The sequence below is a fragment of the Hippocampus bargibanti genome, linkage group LG08, assembly GCF_051943395.1.
Source record: "Hippocampus bargibanti isolate YZ-2025 linkage group LG08, ASM5194339v1, whole genome shotgun sequence".
NCBI classification, from domain to species: Eukaryota; Metazoa; Chordata; class Actinopteri; order Syngnathiformes; family Syngnathidae; genus Hippocampus; species Hippocampus bargibanti.
In genome coordinates this window covers 20,194,472-20,212,368 of record NC_142741.1, presented here as the reverse complement: position 1 = coordinate 20,212,368, position 17,897 = coordinate 20,194,472, and the positions used below count along the sequence as shown (strand labels likewise).

Genomic DNA, 17,897 nt, shown 5'->3' with positions numbered 1-17,897 from the left:
TGCCCATCTAAGTGCTAGTCTGAAAGGGTCTCTTTTGAAGATTGGTCACCCTTGGTTAAAAATTATTCTATGTCTGTGTCATTCCAGGAATGCCTTTTTTGAGAGCATTGGCACATTTTCAGTCATGTCATTCAGTCACAGCATTGTTTGTGTCTTCACGAAAACGTTAAATTAACATGATTGGAATTTCATCACACAAATCTTGACAGTTTGCATGTAATAGAAAATGGATGAGAAACATGAGGAAGAACCCTGTTGCACGAATATGTGTGTGTGTGTGTGTGTGTGTGCGTGTGTGTGTGTGTGTGTGTGTGTGCGTGTGTGTGTGTGTGTGTGTGTGTGTGTGTGATTTTGTGATGTTTGTTTGTCTTGCATAGTTTGTTATTGTTGCCTCCATGGGGTCTCACATGACGTTACATGTTCAGCTGCACGCCCACACAGAAACACACACACGCACACACACACACATAATTGCACACGTGCACAGAGAGAAAGCAGTGCAACTGTAGATGTCTAATTGACAGGCTGATGGGGACTGTGCTGTTTGGGATAAGCCAGTCACTTTTATACTCCCACGATCGTCGTTACACACCGAGCTGTATTTTTGTGTGCCGTGTTGTAGAGTCCCTGTGAATGCATTGAATCCACTAAGTGGTCGTCAGACTTTTCTGCAGATGTACACGGCTCCTTTTTTTAGACTCACACATACATGGACACACATGCACACACATGCTGAAGTTACATGTACAGAATGTGTTTCTTGTGGTGAGAAGTTATCATTTACATGTAACCTTCTACATTAAAGAAGTCGTACCGGTCCTGAGTAAAAATCTTACAATCTGCAAGCATTTTGGATGGTACGACATATTTACGACTAAAAATGGAACAAGGAAGAAAAAGAAAGAAAAAGGAATAAAGAAAGCAATTAAAAAAAGAAAGTAAAGGGTGACTGATCATGATTTCACATATAAGTGAACACCATTTAATGTTTCTTTTTCTGTCCATATACCGTAGTTTCCGGTGTATAAGCACTGTCTGAAACTCACGACAAAAAGTTACCGGACACCAGGGCAGACAACTCTGAAAAGTTGCCTGCCCAGCCATAAAGTTGCGTGCACCATTTTCACAACTTGAAACACAATAAGACAACAAAGCACAAAAAAACCATTGTTGCAAAGTATTAAAGATTGTTTTTATTAAGGGTGTACCTACTACAAATACTCCCTTGCTTTATCGATCGTAAATATCTCTTGCTGATGATTTTGCTCCAGTTGGTCGTTTGTCCATACACTCGTCATTTTCCACAATGCAATGTTTGCGTTAAATCGTTTGCTACAAGCCACATGAATTCTTCTTTCCACAATGCTTTTAATGTGCGTTACATTTCTAAGCGCCTTTCAAAACTCTCAAGTACACTTTACAGTCACGGGATAATGTACGTTTACGTTTTGTAGCATCATAAATTTTGTTATCTTCTTTTGATTCTTTCTTCTGGGGCTGAGGTTCTGTGCATCTACTTTGGAAAATGATATGCAAAAGCACGACCTTATAATGCTCGGGAAAGACGGAAGCATGGAGCAGGCTTCATATATAAGGCGCACCGGACTATAAAGTGTGCCTTCAATAAATGAAAAAAAAAATCCAAAGATAATACATGTATATAAATGTAGAAAGTTTTTCATATACAGTGAGCCCTCGTTTATCACGGGACATGCGTTCCAAAAATAGCCCGCGATAGGTGAAATCTGCAAAGTACAATTTACCGTATTTCCGGACTATAGAACGCACATGATTATAAGCCGCACCCACCACATTTTAAGAGGAAAACCGATTATTATTATATAAGCCGCATGTGCCCACATTCTTCAGTCCAGATGCAGTGCAACACATGTGAAATGAGTTCTCTCATGTCCGATTATTTTCAGCGTGACAGATGCTTCTCCTTTATTGTTGACGGTCCTGGTGAGGGGCAGGTCGAATGTAAGAGGTACCTCATCCATATTCATGATGTCGTCTGGTCCAATTGAATTCTCTGCGATCTTTTTTTGAAAGAATTTGTGAAAATGTGCGACTTGTTCGTCGTAATTGGGAGGGAGTTGCTGACACAGAGTTGTCCGTCTCCTGACGGACAGACTTTTTCATTTCATAAATCTAAGACACCACGACGGTCCTCCTTTGAAATCCGTAATTTTCTTTTCGGTGGCAATTGTTTTTGCTTCCAGTCTGATCTGCTCAGTCGAAACACCTCGGCCATCTGCTCTCTGTGTGCTCACCCAGTCTTCTAGAAGGTTTTCCAGTTCGGGCCACCTGCTTTTATTACCTCGGAAAGGTTTTTTCGTCTTCTTAGATTTCTCCAGTTCTTCCCGCTGTCGTTTCCAGCGTCTCACAATCGATTCGTTCATGCCAAGTTTACGTGCAGCAGCTCTGTTTCCTTCTTTATCCAACTGCTCGATTGCTTTTAGCTTGAAAGCTGCATCATATTCCTTTCTTTTTGCATTTTCCATGATGAAGGTATGTTCACGCTAATTTGCACAAGACAAGAAGATGCAGTCTTCCTCGACGTATATATTCCGCCGGTCTAAATCTTACCTTTTCTACTCGAGCGCCGCTGGCGGCCGTTAGAAAAATTACATAAATTGGCCGCATCACTGAATAAGCCGCAGGGTTGAAAGTTTTGAAAAAAAGTAGGGGCTTATAGTCCGGAATTTACAGTAGTAAAAAAAAAATATAATATATTTTTTTTTTTTAAGGACTCTCTCTCCGAGAGAAGAACATTGTTATCAGTAGTTGTTGGCACTCTTTCTTCTTTTGTATTTCTTTTTTTTTTGAGAATAGAAAACAGCTCATGGATGAGCAGCATGAGCAGCATGAGCAGCTCCATTCTGCTTGATTTTTTTCTGCCATGTTTGCAGTGTTGTTTGCAGTGTAATAATAATAATAATCAATTTCATTTTAAGCGCCTTTCAAGGCTCTCAAGGACACTTTACAGCAGGGGTCGGGAACCTATGACTCGCGAGCCATTTATGGCTCTTTTGATGATTGCATATGGCTCGCCGATACAAATAAATACATATTGTCGTTTTTTTTTTTTCGACGTTCATTTCCCGTTGGGGCTGCCGTTGGCGGAAAGCGCAATTTTGATTGGATGACATTGACCTAGAATGGCCGAAAGCGCCATTTTGTTTGGATGATAGTGGCCGTCATGTTGAAACCGGTAAACGCCCCTTTAAATGAGCCCAACTAGTGCACTTCAGCGTGAATGCACCGGAGCATTAGAGGAGAGAAAATGTTCTGATTCTAATTTGCAATGAAACAATACCATCGATGAAACAGTCGAATGTCAGTGACATTTTAACAAGCCCCATGTTAACGTCAGCATCAACATACTTCTGCGAGAAATAGATTGCAGATAGCAAGTGTGGAAGCTTATGAGCCGTGTGCAGGCTAGCTAGCAGTAACTTGGCCTCTGGACCGAATTTCATTCCGATCGTTTGGCTGGATTTTTACCAATCACGAGGAACGGAAAACCATTTATGTTAACGGTGAGTACTATCACAAAGTATTTAAAAAAATACATTCTGATATTTTGTTGAAAAGTGGCCGCGCGTGTGTGTGTGTGCGCGCGCCCACGCGAGCGCCTTTATGTGCGCGCGCGTGCGGCTCTCACTGAAAAACATTTCTAAATATTTTACTTTTATGGCTCTCTTAGTCAAAAAGGTTTCCGACCCCTGCTTTACAGTCACATACAAGCTTAGTGTTGTTTCTTCTACTTTTATTTTGCACATTTGCATGCCATTGAAAAAACTATTTTTCTTTTTCTTTATTCTCAAAAAAAAGAAAGAGTGCCAACAAAAACTTTTTTCCCCTGAAAAAAAATCTGCGATGCACTGAAGCCGAGAAAAGTGAACTACGAAGTAGCGAGGGATCACTGAATAAGGCACACCCCATTAAGGGGCTACAGCAGAGGCTGGGGTTACGTTTGATATATCCACGCATATTCCATGCACTACTTCTTCTACAGGGGGAAATAGAAATAGCAGGTGGCTGCTGACAGTAGTTACGACACCTGTTGTGGCTCAATACTGTATTATCTCACATATAAGGTGCACCAATCACAAGGAGATGGCTAACAAAAGAACCCACAACAGTCAAAGACTGGATTAAGGTGGTCACTGAAATTTATGAAATGGAAACACTTACATTCATTGTACAAGGAGAGCTAGAGAAATTTGAGAGTCTATGGGATACCTGGAAAAAAATTACGGCAACCCAAGGGCTTGTAAAGGTAGTTAAGTTACCCCGTTGCCCCCAATCCACTCAAGTTGGTTTAATGTGTTTATTATTATTTTTTCATGCTATTCTTGATTTGTATTTCTTTTTTTCTCATATGGTTGCAGAGTTGCAAAACATGATTTTCACTATGCTGAAATTGTAAAAAGTAATGATTATTTGCTTATTGTAAAAGTAATATTCACTGACAATTTAAAGTGTCAGTCTCTCAGCTTGCTCGAGGAATGTTCACAGTATTTGCATGATTATATTAACTATTACTAGTAACTATTACAGATAGGATTAGAATACTCCATTGTGGAAAAAAGCAAGCCTTTGTGCCAGAGACATGACGATCTTTAAATCCACGTACACGCTTTATCGACGGGGTATTGTAAAGTTCTGACTCCATTCCTGCTGAATCTTTGGTCAGTTTTTTTTGCCTTTTCTAAGTGACTTTTTGATAGCTATATTTGAAGGGATGTGTGTTTATTGGACAACATCTGTTTGAATTGAAAAATTAGATAATATAACAATTCACTTAAAATCCAATGAATTAGAAAGCCCCTGATTAATTACATCACCCTAATGGAGTCCTACCATTTGGCATTCGACATTACGTTGCTTGTAAAACTGTGCTTAAAAATCCTTGACTGCCTCAGTTCTAAACTGCTATATTTTGCAAAATATAGAAAATGCCTGCCTTGACAAAATATGCTTTACAATTATGAAAGAAAAAAAAAAACATTAGAATACTTATTTTTTGGAACGCAAACATGGTGTGTGCAATGATGTCTTATTTCCTCATGGTATTTATTTACTTGGAGAGAAGTTCTCATTCTCACAACAATGGGGAAAAATAGACCCCACCCCCAATTTGACAATATAAAGACAAACAAAAGTGTACCAAAACCACGCGGGTAACACTGCGTTCTTTGGTTCGCTACACAGGCAGGCTGAGTAGCAAAAAGGTGAAGCCAGATTCTAATAGCTTTCCTCTCAAACTACTACTGTTTAGCTCAGCCCATGAATATGTTGAGGAGATCTGTCCTTGCTGAGAGCAAAATCTAATAACGCATCAGCAAACAGAACTAGGAGCCGGAGCAAACCAATCAAGTGTGCTATACAAGAAATATAAAATAAAATAAAAATAAAAGCCAAAGGGCTTTGCAGCTCATCTTTCTGACATCCACACACAATAGCTTTACAATTAAGTTTTTTTAGACTGGAAGAAAAGTATTGTATTTACTCTGGGCTCGTTCAATCAGCTACATCTTGTGTGATGAAACCAAGTCGTCAATGAATTCTGTAATTAAAAAGTCATTACCTGTATGGAATAAGCGCAATGGTGAAAGGCTAAAATACATTCATTTTGAAAGGTAATAACCCCCCCACACATCAATTAGAGCGGCCACCGCAAATATTTGCAGATTGTGAGCTGTTTATTAGCATACACCTTTTGAAATGGATATGAGTATATTTCTGTCATGAATTATCAACTTAAAAATGAAATGGAAACATTCTGATTGTATTTTTAAAAACTCATTAGGGTGTATGAACGCATGCAACAGAGGCGGTGACTTTTCATCCAAACGATGAACGCTGACATTAATTACACACAAAAGAAGAAAAGCTCAGACATGACAAATGATAAATGCCAGCAGCTATCATAATTTCAACATGAAATGACCCCTTTACGAGCCACATCTATGCGACTTTGGATGTGATTGATAGAGTATCGCTACTAATAATAACTTACTTCTTTACAAGTTATTTGTTTCCTTTAATTTCCTCTGATTTCTACAAAACTCCCATGCAGGCAAACATATTCCTGTCTTTTTTTTTTTTGCTGACACTATTCCCCGACCCCATCGCCGCAACACTTGAGCCATGTTCCAAAATCCGAACTCAGAGTCAGTGATTTTTCAGGCGTACAGGCAGGAACAAGTAGCCTGTAACAAATCTAAGTGACAGCCTCCGAAAATGCAGATACACTCGATCACAAGGCTGACAGAGAGGAACAAGCAACTTAGGGACCCGATGAAGTCACCCGGAGTCCGAAAAGTGCTAATAGACGCTTCACTGACTGACTGACATGTGCCTGACATTTACTACATGACATTTTGCACTGAAATTCAAGTGGGAAGGATGTTGCTTATGCTGCACTATCAAATTTTAAAGCAATATTGTCACTACAAACTACTTCTCCTCCCGTGCGAGTGCTCATGTGTACTTTTGGCTGTTTGATACACGGAGAACTCGCCGAGGCACAATTTACTTGTACCTGTGACGTTAGGTAAGCCCTATTTTAAAATGCAGGAGCATGAGTAAGGGAAAACAAACAATGAATTATTTAAATCTAATTGAAAAATAAATCAAAGGCAGCACAATGTCTCTGTCGTATCAATATTGAACACACACTGTAAAGACTTGACGTGTCTGCTATATCAACACGAAAGCAATTGCATGAAAAGATGGGGGAATCCATCTCTTATGAGGATAGTGCCTTTAATAACTACTGTTGAAAACAACAAGACAAGAAACTCTCTCTCTCTATCTCTATTTCTCTTTCTTGCTCTCTCTCTCTTTTTCTCTCTCTCTGCCTCACCTCTCTGTAATACAAACAGTCACTCACGCCCATTCGCACAGAGATTGTTTCATCCCTTTTAGTAAATCTGGCTAATGCAAAAATCATGTATATCTGTCTTTAAATATTTAAACGCAACAGCAGCCCGATTGAAATAGAACGTTGAAAAAGCATTACTCTCCTCTCAGAAGGGAGAGAAAGAGAGAGAGATGGTAAGAGGGAGAGCGACAGAGTGGAAAAAACACAAGACGGAGGCTATTTTTGACGACAATTTTATTTCCCGCGCACTCTCAGCGCAAAGACTTTGAGGAAGCATCAGAGGGATTGCTAGGGAAAGAGTATGAGCATCCCGCACACAGTAGCTTTTTGTTTTGGTCCTTTGATAGCAGCCTGGGATATTTGTCATAGTTGACAGCAGCACAGATCGAAACGCTCAATCGGAGTGAAAACGCTGTTGCTGCGTTAAACTTAGTGAGGCGAGAGGTGGCTCACTGATGGAGCTTGAGTCATGAATCTTGTATGAAGAAACGGATCGTAGAGACCACTTGTACCCCTGAGATGACTACACACACACACACGAAGGTGATGTCTCCGTTTCCTTCCATGTGAACTGTTTTTTGGGTGAACGGAATGAGATTTTCACACACCGTACCCCAAAGATGTGTGCAATTAAAGATAAAATGTATTTCCACATGAATTTACTTTAAAAAGCTCAGATGATGGAGTGATGTGACCCGGTCCAGGAAAATGAAAGAACGTTGAGAAACTTTCCCACTCACCACAGTGAAGTCCTCCGCCGAGCAGTTTTGTCCGCTGAAGTTGCAGCTCATGAGCATCTCATCCAGCTGATGTCCCGTCCTGTTGAATATGTCCTGCATGTCGGGCGCAGGGTACATAAGATCGGTTGGCTTGTGACCGTCCCTATTTTTGGGGGGCAGTCCGGTCAAGTTAGCCAAGTGGTAGATGTCAGCATCGGTCAGCGCGGAGAAGCGAAAGCGGTTGATGTTGCAAATGGTCACGGCAGGGAAAACCATCTCGGGGGTGGCCTCTTCGTTGAGTGCGGTGACATGGGGGTGCTCCAGGTAGGAGATGGCACATTTTGCTGCCTGGTAAACAAAGAGCGCCAGTGAAGTGAGAAAGGCAAGAGCCCACAGAATCTGCCGGATACCAAGTCGTCCAGAGACAAAGATGTGATTAATCCCGTGTAGGTGTGACGGGTGTCACAACAGTGACTGTCTTCATCTCCACGATGCTGCTGTATTAATGAAGACGAGACGCGTGGATGTGTCTTTTTATTTCTTTTATTTCTGCAACGCTGCAACACAGTATGGCAGAAGGGATGGGTGAAGTCGCATGGGTTTCGTCTTGTGATTAACCTGAATCTCCTCGAGATTGTTCTCAAATGCAAAACATTGTAGATAACAAAACAGAATTAACAACGTGTGATCGTATAGTGGTTATTTACAGAAAAAGAGAATACAACACAAGTTCACTGTTATTTACAAGATGTCCCTGAACGCATCATGGGCGGAGACTCGGCAGAACACGCGGTGCGCTTGTAATGGCTGGCGCACAGTTCAACCAGCCACGGACACTCACGGGCAAATGAAACACGACACAAGAAACTAAATATTGTTCAATAAAAACGAAATGAAACAATTATTACCTGCAACACAGTATGGCAGAAGGGATGGGTGAAGTCGCATGGGTTTCGTCTTGTGATTAACTGCGATAGAAAAGCGCATATTCCTAAGTTCCACTCGACAAAACGTGAAGTAAATAATGACACAAAAAGTAATCTGAACTCGAAATGAATAAGGGAACTAATTAGATAACACTAGACAGTACAAAAGGGGAAACAAAATAAGATATTGTCATGAAAATGCGCGTTAATCAAGACCAACAGAAAATTGCGACTCACCCTGAATCTCCTCGAGATTGTTCTGGAAACTATGGGCGGGACAGTGCCACACTGTGCGCCGTTGCGTCACTTCCTTCATAATTTAATAATCTAAGTGCACAACTCCGTTACATACACCCCCCTTAAATTATGCAGAAGTGAGGCAACATACACACGGAAGACAACAGAAAGACCAACAGGCAAAATAGACAAGGTTATCGGGCAAGGATGTACAAGGAAGTCAATCATAGGAATTCTTCTTTCAGAAGTGTGAAGGAATAGGGTGGTTCAAAACCCATCCTATCACAGACTAGTAGAAATGCCATTTACATTTCACAAAACAGCACATAACAACACCCGTTACTGAGAAGCCATAAAGATAATGGCGACAATTGGCACACAGCACAAACCCAAAAAAAAAATCAAATGGTCATATTAAACCCACATTAATGTTGGCATCCCGACTCTCTGATAGGACATTTCACATATCAGCCTGTCAGGGGGTTTAACTGTCCTACCACATCTCGTGAAATTGATGGGGCCCTGTGTGTCTTGTGGTTGTGTGCAAATTACCGCCTCAAGTTCAGTCTCATCTGGGGGTGAGTCAGGGGTCGAGCGTGCTATGTCAAACACCGGGTCTGTGGAAAGTTCAGTCTGTGTGTGGATATCATGGCCTGCTGACAGACTTCTCTCACTGACATCCCCTCGACATGCATCGGCGGAATCATGCTCTGAAGAGAAGTGCTCATGTTCCTCTGTCTGAGCTGGAGACTGCATGACCCAGTTCTCAGTGCGCAGCTGAGTGTCCGCCTGATCATCAGGAACTGAGCTTTTGTCACTCCCACAATGTGCGTCCATCTCTGACCCCTCTGAACACGAACCAGGCTCCACCTGCCCCGAGAATGTCAAGAAGTCAACCGGGAGCAGTAAGTTCCTGTGTACGACCTTCTCTCTGCCTGTGGCATCATCTCGGATCCTGTACACATTGATCAACGGCTTCACAGACACCACATCATAAGGGGTTGACTCCCAACGATCCGCAACCTTCCGCTTGCCCTTCTCGCCTCGATTGGCTAGTAGCACCTTGTCACCAACAGCCAATGGCGACCCCTTGACTTTGCGGTTGTAGATCTGGGCGTGGCGGGTCTGTTCCTTGGCTGCATGCTGTTGAGCAATTTGCACGGCTTCAGAAAGGTCTCTCTTCAAGGTGCTCACAAACTCATTGTGACTGACAACATTGGCGTTCTCCAAGACATGATGGAACATGATGTCAATGGGCAAGCGAGGGACACGTCCAAACATCAAATAGAATGGCGCAAAGCCCGTCGTCTCATGTACTGTGCAGTTGTAGCAGAAAGTCAACATATTCAACATTTGTGGCCATTTGGACCTAGACTTTGGGGGAAGTGTTCTGATCATCCCTCCAAGGGTCCGGTTGAATCTTTCTGCGATGCCATTACCCATGGGATGATACGGTGTTGTGTGGGACTTATGCACCCCTGCCATCTCAAGAAGATCCTTGATGAGTCTACTCTCAAAGTTGGCTCCCTGATCCGAATGGATCCTTTTGGGGAACCCATAAATGCAGAAGAACTTGTCCCACAGGCAGCGGGCAACTTGCTTTGCTGATTGGTTCCTGCAGGGGAAGGCGAGAGCCAACTTTGAGAAGTGGTCGGTGACGACGAGGACATCGGTGGTTTTCTTGTCGCCGGACTCTGCTGTCCAAAAATCAATGCATACCAGTTCCATTGGAGCCGAAGTGCGGATGTTCTCCAGGGGTGCCCGGGCGTCTGGTTCGGGGGTCTTACCCAAGATGCACCTCTGGCACTGCCTTACATGTTTTGTAATGTCTTTCTCCATCCCTGTCCAAAAGAACCGTTCACTAGCCAAGGAGAGTGTCCGAGAACAGCCCTGATGACCAGCCGCGTCATGCACACCATGTAGGACTTGGTGTTTCAGAGACCCAGGTATGACGAACTGAAAGACTCTTCTGTTCATGTGGCGATCTTTCCTTACTCTGTAAAGAGTCCCGTCACGAACTTTCAGCTTCTTCCAGTGCCTCAGCAACAAAAGAACACAGCTCGTCTCAGCTGCTCTTTCATGTTTGGTAGGTCTCATATGTCGCTGCACATAGAACATGACTCGGCTGACTGTTGAATCTTGGTGCTGCAGGTCACGTAACTGACTATGGGGAATGACAATGGAAGGGTCTTCTTCAGGTAGCTGTAGTGACAATGGGGTTGCTCCAGGGAGTCGAGAGGTCCCGCCAGTCTGATGGACGTCTAAAACTGCAGACACCTCCTGCGCATCAATTGCACTTCCAGAAGACTGATCAGGAGCTTCTCCCTGGGAAACTTCTCCATCATGATCACCAGCCATGTGGACAGCCTGACAGTTGGTGGTGAAACGGAAAGCATCCTGTACAGTCTCATTCACGACCCCTTGGACTCCATTGAGTAGGTATTGGTAGGGTTCTTTCACCAGGCGATGGCTCACGCAAGACTGAACGAAGGGTTCTCGACTCAGTGCATCAGCCACTATGTTCTTGGGCCCTGGGACGTACTTCAAGTCAAAGTCATATGCTGCCAGCTTCGACACCCACCTCTGCTCGCAGGCATCTAGTTTGGGCTTCGTCAGGATATATGTCAAGGGGTTGTTGTCAGACCATGCAGTAAAATGTCTGCCTTTTAGCCAGTGGGAAAACTTGTCACATACGGCCCACTTTAAAGCAAGAAATTCGAGCCGATGTGCAGGGTAGTTCAATTGGGCTCGTGACAGCGTTTTACTTGCAAATGCCACTGGTCTCGCAACCTTGTCATCAGGCTGAAGCTGGGAGAGGACAGCTCCAATGCCGTCAAACGATGCATCGACTGCCAGGATGAAAGGTTTCTCAAAGTCAGGGTGGGCCAACGTTACACTGTTTGACAGATCGTGCTTCAGAGTCTCGAAGGCAGTTTGACATTCAGTGGTCCAGTCCGCCGGTGTCAACTTCACATGACTTGATGCATCCGATGTGGGTTTCGACCTGCGTCTGGCCTTACCACGGGTTTTCTGGCCTGAAAGGAGCTTGAAAAGGGGCTTGGCCTTGATGGAGCAGTCCTCAATGAAGTGCTGATAATACAACACCATTCCCAAGAAAGATCTAATTTTCTTCTGCGAGGGAGTGAGGCCATCACTGTCCATTAGGTCTGGTACCTGTACACTGTTTATCGCTTCCACCTTTTCAGGGTCTGTCCGTACCCCTGACTCTGAGACAACATGGCCAAGGAACTTCACAGATCTCCGAAGAAAGTGACACTTCTTCGGAGCAAGCCTCAGATTATGGTTCTTCAAGCGGGAGAAAACCATCTCCAATCGCTCAAGCGCAATCTCTTCTGTCGGACCAAAGACCATGAGATCGTCAAGATAGCACAGGAGGCTGGTGAAGTTCTTGTCCCCGAAAATGGAAAGCATCATCCGCATGAATGTAGCCGGGCTGTTCGAAAGGCCTTGTGGCATCCGGTTATATTCATGTAGGCCAAATGGGGACGAGAAGGCGGTGTACTTCTTATGGTCCTCAAACAGGGGCACATTATAAAATCCCGAGGTGAGGTCCATGGTGGAGAAGAAGACATTTCCTCCAAGTGCGGCAAGAGCGTCAGCCTGATGGGGCAATGGGTGAGCATCGCGCTGTGTCCTCGCATTTAGCCATCTGAAATCCGTGCAGATGCGCAACTCCCCATTCTTCTTCCACACTAAGACCAATGGAGATGCATATTCACTCGTGGATTTCCGAATAATGCCTTTTTCTTCCATCTCATTGAGAGTCATTCTCAGCTTTTCATATTGACTTGGTGGCACTCTTCGATAAGGCAGGCGGAATGGTCTCTCATCCACGAGGTGTATCTTGTGCACAAATTCAGAGGCCTCTCCACAGTCCATCCTATTCCGTGAAAATACTGCTTCATATCTCTCAATGAGTTGGAAAAGTCTGTCCCTCCACGTATCGGAGACAGCACATGCATCCAAGTCCAGATCATGTAGTCCAAGCTTGTCCAGTGCTATTTTGATGTCTTCTTTGGACCTTGGCCTTGCGGTGGCATTCTGAACAGATTGGGACATAATTTGGATGTTGTCAGGTTCAGACAAGTCTTCTGTCGCAATGCAGGGAAATACATCTGCCAGCTTTGTGTTTCTTCTCAACACCACTTTTTCAGTCGAGGGGTTGATGACCCTCACTGGGAGCCATCCATCGCCCCACATCGGTGTGATAATCCGGCCAACCAGAATCTTCCTGGATCTGCACCTTGCTTGAGTTGGTTCAACTATGACCGTGCTGCCAACTGACATTGGTGCGCAGGCGGGAAGCTTAGCCCAAACAAGATGTTCACTCTCTGGTTGCAACATCACACATTGCTGCAACTTCAGCGTGCCAACTTTGTCAGGAATCGTTCCACCCCTCCATTTCTCTGTGTTGGAAAGCAGTGAGAAAAAGTGGTGAGAGTCATCATCAATCGAACTACCGGGCTCTGACATGAGCCGCCAATAGCCTTCAGTCTTCCGCATCAGGTGAAGGATTTTCTTAATGGCATTGCTGCCAAGAATTATGTCGTCGGTTTGTCCAGGCACCACAAACATGGGCACAGCTAGCTTGCAATTGTACACGACTATTTCCAAATCACATATGGCCGAAGGCGTCACCTGATGACCACCACATCCTACAATGACAACGTCATCTGCAGAGTAACGTTTGATGTTAGGGTTGCACACTAACAATCGTGCCATAGCCGACTCACTCAATGTGCAACCAGTAGAGCCGCTGTCAATCATTGCGGTCAGGGAAATGCCTGCGACAGTGGCAGTGGTGTAGAACAAGCTATCTGACTTCAGGACCTTGTGTGTGCCTTGGAAGATAACAGTCTTCTCCGTGGGGACACTGGAAGTGAGGGACTCTAATATCGAATCAAGATCATCTGTCGAACTGTTGGGAGGGTCATGAACTTCATCCGCATCATACTCCCTTGGATGCGGAGACATTAGTTTCCCGACAGTAGTGATCTTGTGGGCTGCACTTGTGTGGGGCAGTTGCGTCTGGAGTGATCGGGTGAAAAGCACAGAAAACAAAGTCTCTTTTCGCGGCAGTGAATAAGCGCAGAATGGTCAGCGCTAGCACAGACAGCACATGGTAGCTTATTCAAACCGTCCACCATAGGAAGCCTTGACTTGCGTCTACCAGAGGCAGAGGGATTGTTAGCTCCTTGCAGCAAAACTCTTTCCAGCATGGAAATGACACGCTCAAGATTTGCGGAGTCGGGTGGCCTGGCTGAGTGGGATATTTTATCGTTGTCCTGACATGCTGTATTCTGAAGCATTTCACTTTTATTTACATGAATGGGTTGACTGTTCGCCGCAGCTGGAGTGGCAGTCCTGGGACTCATTTCTGTCTGGTACTCATCCAGGATGGCTTGGACCTCAACTGCCGACCATTTATCCACTGTTTTTGACCTAAATGTCATGGAAAGATCTTTGGATGGACAATTTTTAATAAACATCCGTGTTACGTCGAGGGAAGAACAGTCGAAATCTCTGCCCTGTTCTTTGAGACGATTGGTGGCAACTTCAGCTGCGTTGTTAAGCCTCAACCAGTAGTCATATGGGGCCTCCTTATCCCTGGGCAGCGTGGTGTAAAAGTCTGCTAGAGGGAGAGGTGAACAAGGGGCAGTAGAAAAATGCTTGCGAAGAAGGCTATAGATGGCATTTGGGTTCTGGGTTACATCAACTCCACTGTTTCTTGTGCTAACCTTGACAACATCTTTAGCTCTACCGCTGATGTTCATGAGGATTTCCTCTGCCTGATGCTCAGGAGCTACTTTTGCTCTCCTTATGTAGTTCCTCATTAGGTCTTCCCACTCATCTACATTCATTTGATCAGTGTGGTCACCCTTGAAAGTCGGGGGTTCGCGAACTTTCCTGTGCGGTAGTATCAGAACTTGTGATGAGTCAAGACTTTGTGTTGTTGTGTCAATGGGCGTGTCATGTAGGAATGAGGTGTTATGCATGGGGACGTTATGTGTTGGGCTGAGATGTGCAACAATGCTGTCTGCCAGCTGCTGGCCAATGTGTCTAATTATGTCGCTCATCTGACCAACTACGTCAGGTGACTGAGGTAAGGGATCTGTCACTGGTGTGTCAGGAGTCTGTGCGCTCGTCTGAGATGTACTACACCGGGTCTGGGAAGGAACTCTGTCCCCACTAACATAAGTGGCCTCAGCTAGAACCTGCCCATTCCCCTCTACTACATCACTCTGGATGGGACTCCACACCTGTAACATGGTCGGGATGCCTCTACCTCTACCAATACACTTATTAAAAGGTGTGCTAAATGTCCCTTGGAAGGAGCTCATTCTCAACTTCACAAAAAAAACTTACAGGAAAAAAAAAAAAAAAAAAAAGCACAACAATTGCAAAACAGCAGCTCAGACAATCAACACACAATTTAAAGAACGGGGTCGACACACCGTCCACCGAGTGATGGGATGAAGACACTGTGCAGCATCGCGGTCCCGGTCCGAAGTGGAGAGTCACTTGTGATCGACGGGTCACGGCACCAATGTGACGGGTGTCACAACAGTGACTGTCTTCATCTCCACGATGCTGCTGTATTAATGAAGACGAGACGCGTGGATGTGTCTTTTTATTTCTTTTATTTCTGCAACGCTGCAACACAGTATGGCAGAAGGGATGGGTGAAGTCGCATGGGTTTCGTCTTGTGATTAACCTGAATCTCCTCGAGATTGTTCTCAAATGCAAAACATTGTAGATAACAAAACAGAATTAACAACGTGTGATCGTATAGTGGTTATTTACAGAAAAAGAGAATACAACACAAGTTCACTGTTATTTACAAGATGTCCCTGAACGCATCATGGGCGGAGACTCGGCAGAACACGCGGTGCGCTTGTAATGGCTGGCGCACAGTTCAACCAGCCACGGACACTCACGGGCAAATGAAACACGACACAAGAAACTAAATATTGTTCAATAAAAACGAAATGAAACAATTATTACCTGCAACACAGTATGGCAGAAGGGATGGGTGAAGTCGCATGGGTTTCGTCTTGTGATTAACTGCGATAGAAAAGCGCATATTCCTAAGTTCCACTCGACAAAACGTGAAGTAAATAATGACACAAAAAGTAATCTGAACTCGAAATGAATAAGGGAACTAATTAGATAACACTAGACAGTACAAAAGGGGAAACAAAATAAGATATTGTCATGAAAATGCGCGTTAATCAAGACCAACAGAAAATTGCGACTCACCCTGAATCTCCTCGAGATTGTTCTGGAAACTATGGGCGGGACAGTGCCACACTGTGCGCCGTTGCGTCACTTCCTTCATAATTTAATAATCTAAGTGCACAACTCCGTTACATAGGGAACAGGAGTTTGCAAAGCCAGCCAAGTCCTTGGCCGGGGGTGTGCAGCTCTCCTCAATCAGACTCTCCTTGTCCCCATCCTGTTTCTTTTTCTGCTTCTCATCCTCCTCTGCAAACTTGATTTTGCAAACAAATTCGATCGGCATAGGGGCAGCCAGGTCTGCGATTGTTTCTTTCTTTCTTCCTTTCTTTTTTTTTAATAGCAGCTATCAAGCCCGGGATAACCTCCTCCGTTGACCTCCTTGGCGTTTGTGCTCCGAGCAAAGAAAGAACTCCGGAAAGAAGAGAAATATCGAGAAGAGTTTGCTGCTGCTGCTGCTGCTGCTACCGTTGCTGCCTGCGCTGTGACTGACAGTGCTGCTGCGGCTGCCTCTTCCACAGCTCCTTGTGACCACAGCGCTGCTGCTTTGCTCACAATGCTTGTCTCACTACTTGATCAGCTCACACGCTTATCAGCCAGAATACAGCTGTTAAGGAAAAAAAAGAAATAAATGAACACCTTGAACGGACGCAAGTAAATGCAGCACAATGAGTCGGGCTAAAATAAGAACAGTTCTTAATAATTCATAAGGAGGTAGCGTGGCGATTATTTCCCCCTCAGTGACGTGAGGTGCAACTTGCTGTGGTCATCCATGTGATTACCCCCCCCACACACACACACAGCCCACCTGGTTCAGATGATTCTTCCACTTTACAACAAAATACTGCTTACAACACACTTCTTAGATCGTTAACACGTAGGCTTAGTCATGCTGATGAGGTGATACCAAGGCGAATGGGGCAATCAAGGCATTCATAGACCATAATCAGTATATATATCTCATCTCATCTCATCTCATTTTCCGTACCGCTTATTCCTCATTCGGGTCGCGGGGGTTGCTGGAGCCTATCTCAGCTGTCTTCGGGCACAAGGCGGGGGACACCCTGAATTGGTTGCCAGCCAATCGCAGGGCACACAAAGACATACAACAGTCACTCTCACACTCACACCTAGGGACAATTTGGAGTGGTCAATCTGCCTGCCATGCATGTTTTTGAAGTGTGGGAGGAAACCGGAGGACCCGGAGAAAACCCACGCGGGTCCGGGGAGAACATGCAAACTCCACACAGGGAGGCCGGACCGGGACGCAAACCGGCGACCTCTGCACTGTGAAGCCGGTGTGCTAACCACTCGACTACCGGGCCGCCCAGTATATATATATATATATATATATATATATATATATATATATATATATATATATAGGGCCATGGCTACCGGCAAAATTTTAGTTAGCTGACGAAGCCTCTTGGATGTGATCATCTTGAGGAATGATTGCTTGTAAGCTTTGAGAGCTTTATCGTCAGAACTGGCTGCCTCGCCCTAACAGATGACACTATGAATCCCTGTACGACACTTAAAGTTCTTGAACCATCCATGGCTACCCTTGAAATCATCAATGGATGACAAACTTCCAGGTTTCCTCTTGACGATATCCCTGTGAAGTTGCCGTGCTTTCTCTGCGATAATTTTACCTAGTTCCTCATCAATTGTGTTTTGTTTAGAATAGTTGATAGCTTTTTGCATAAAGTGTCTCAAGAACCTCTTGGTTGTACATCTTGGAAGTTGTGATATTGTTACAGCAACAGATGCAGGCAGACACTAGAAACTTCATTAATAGCTGGTTCCCTTGCTTGTCTTGTTGTACAGATGGCTTGTGCGGGTTGTGAAGCCTGATTGATG

General features: G+C 44.4%; 1 protein-coding gene across 1 annotated transcript in view; it reads right to left on the bottom strand.

Moving 5' to 3' along the window:
- The window catches only part of asic4a (acid sensing ion channel subunit family member 4a), a 123,668-nt gene extending 106,967 nt beyond the window's left edge, over positions 1–16,701 (bottom strand). Inside the window, 2 exon segments of the mRNA XM_089002433.1 lie at positions 7,636–8,108; positions 16,179–16,701. Of these exon segments, the coding sequence (XP_088858559.1) occupies positions 7,636–8,108; positions 16,179–16,320 (615 nt within the window). The 5' untranslated portion in view covers positions 16,321–16,701.
- Between the last annotated feature and the right edge of the window lie 1,196 nt (positions 16,702–17,897).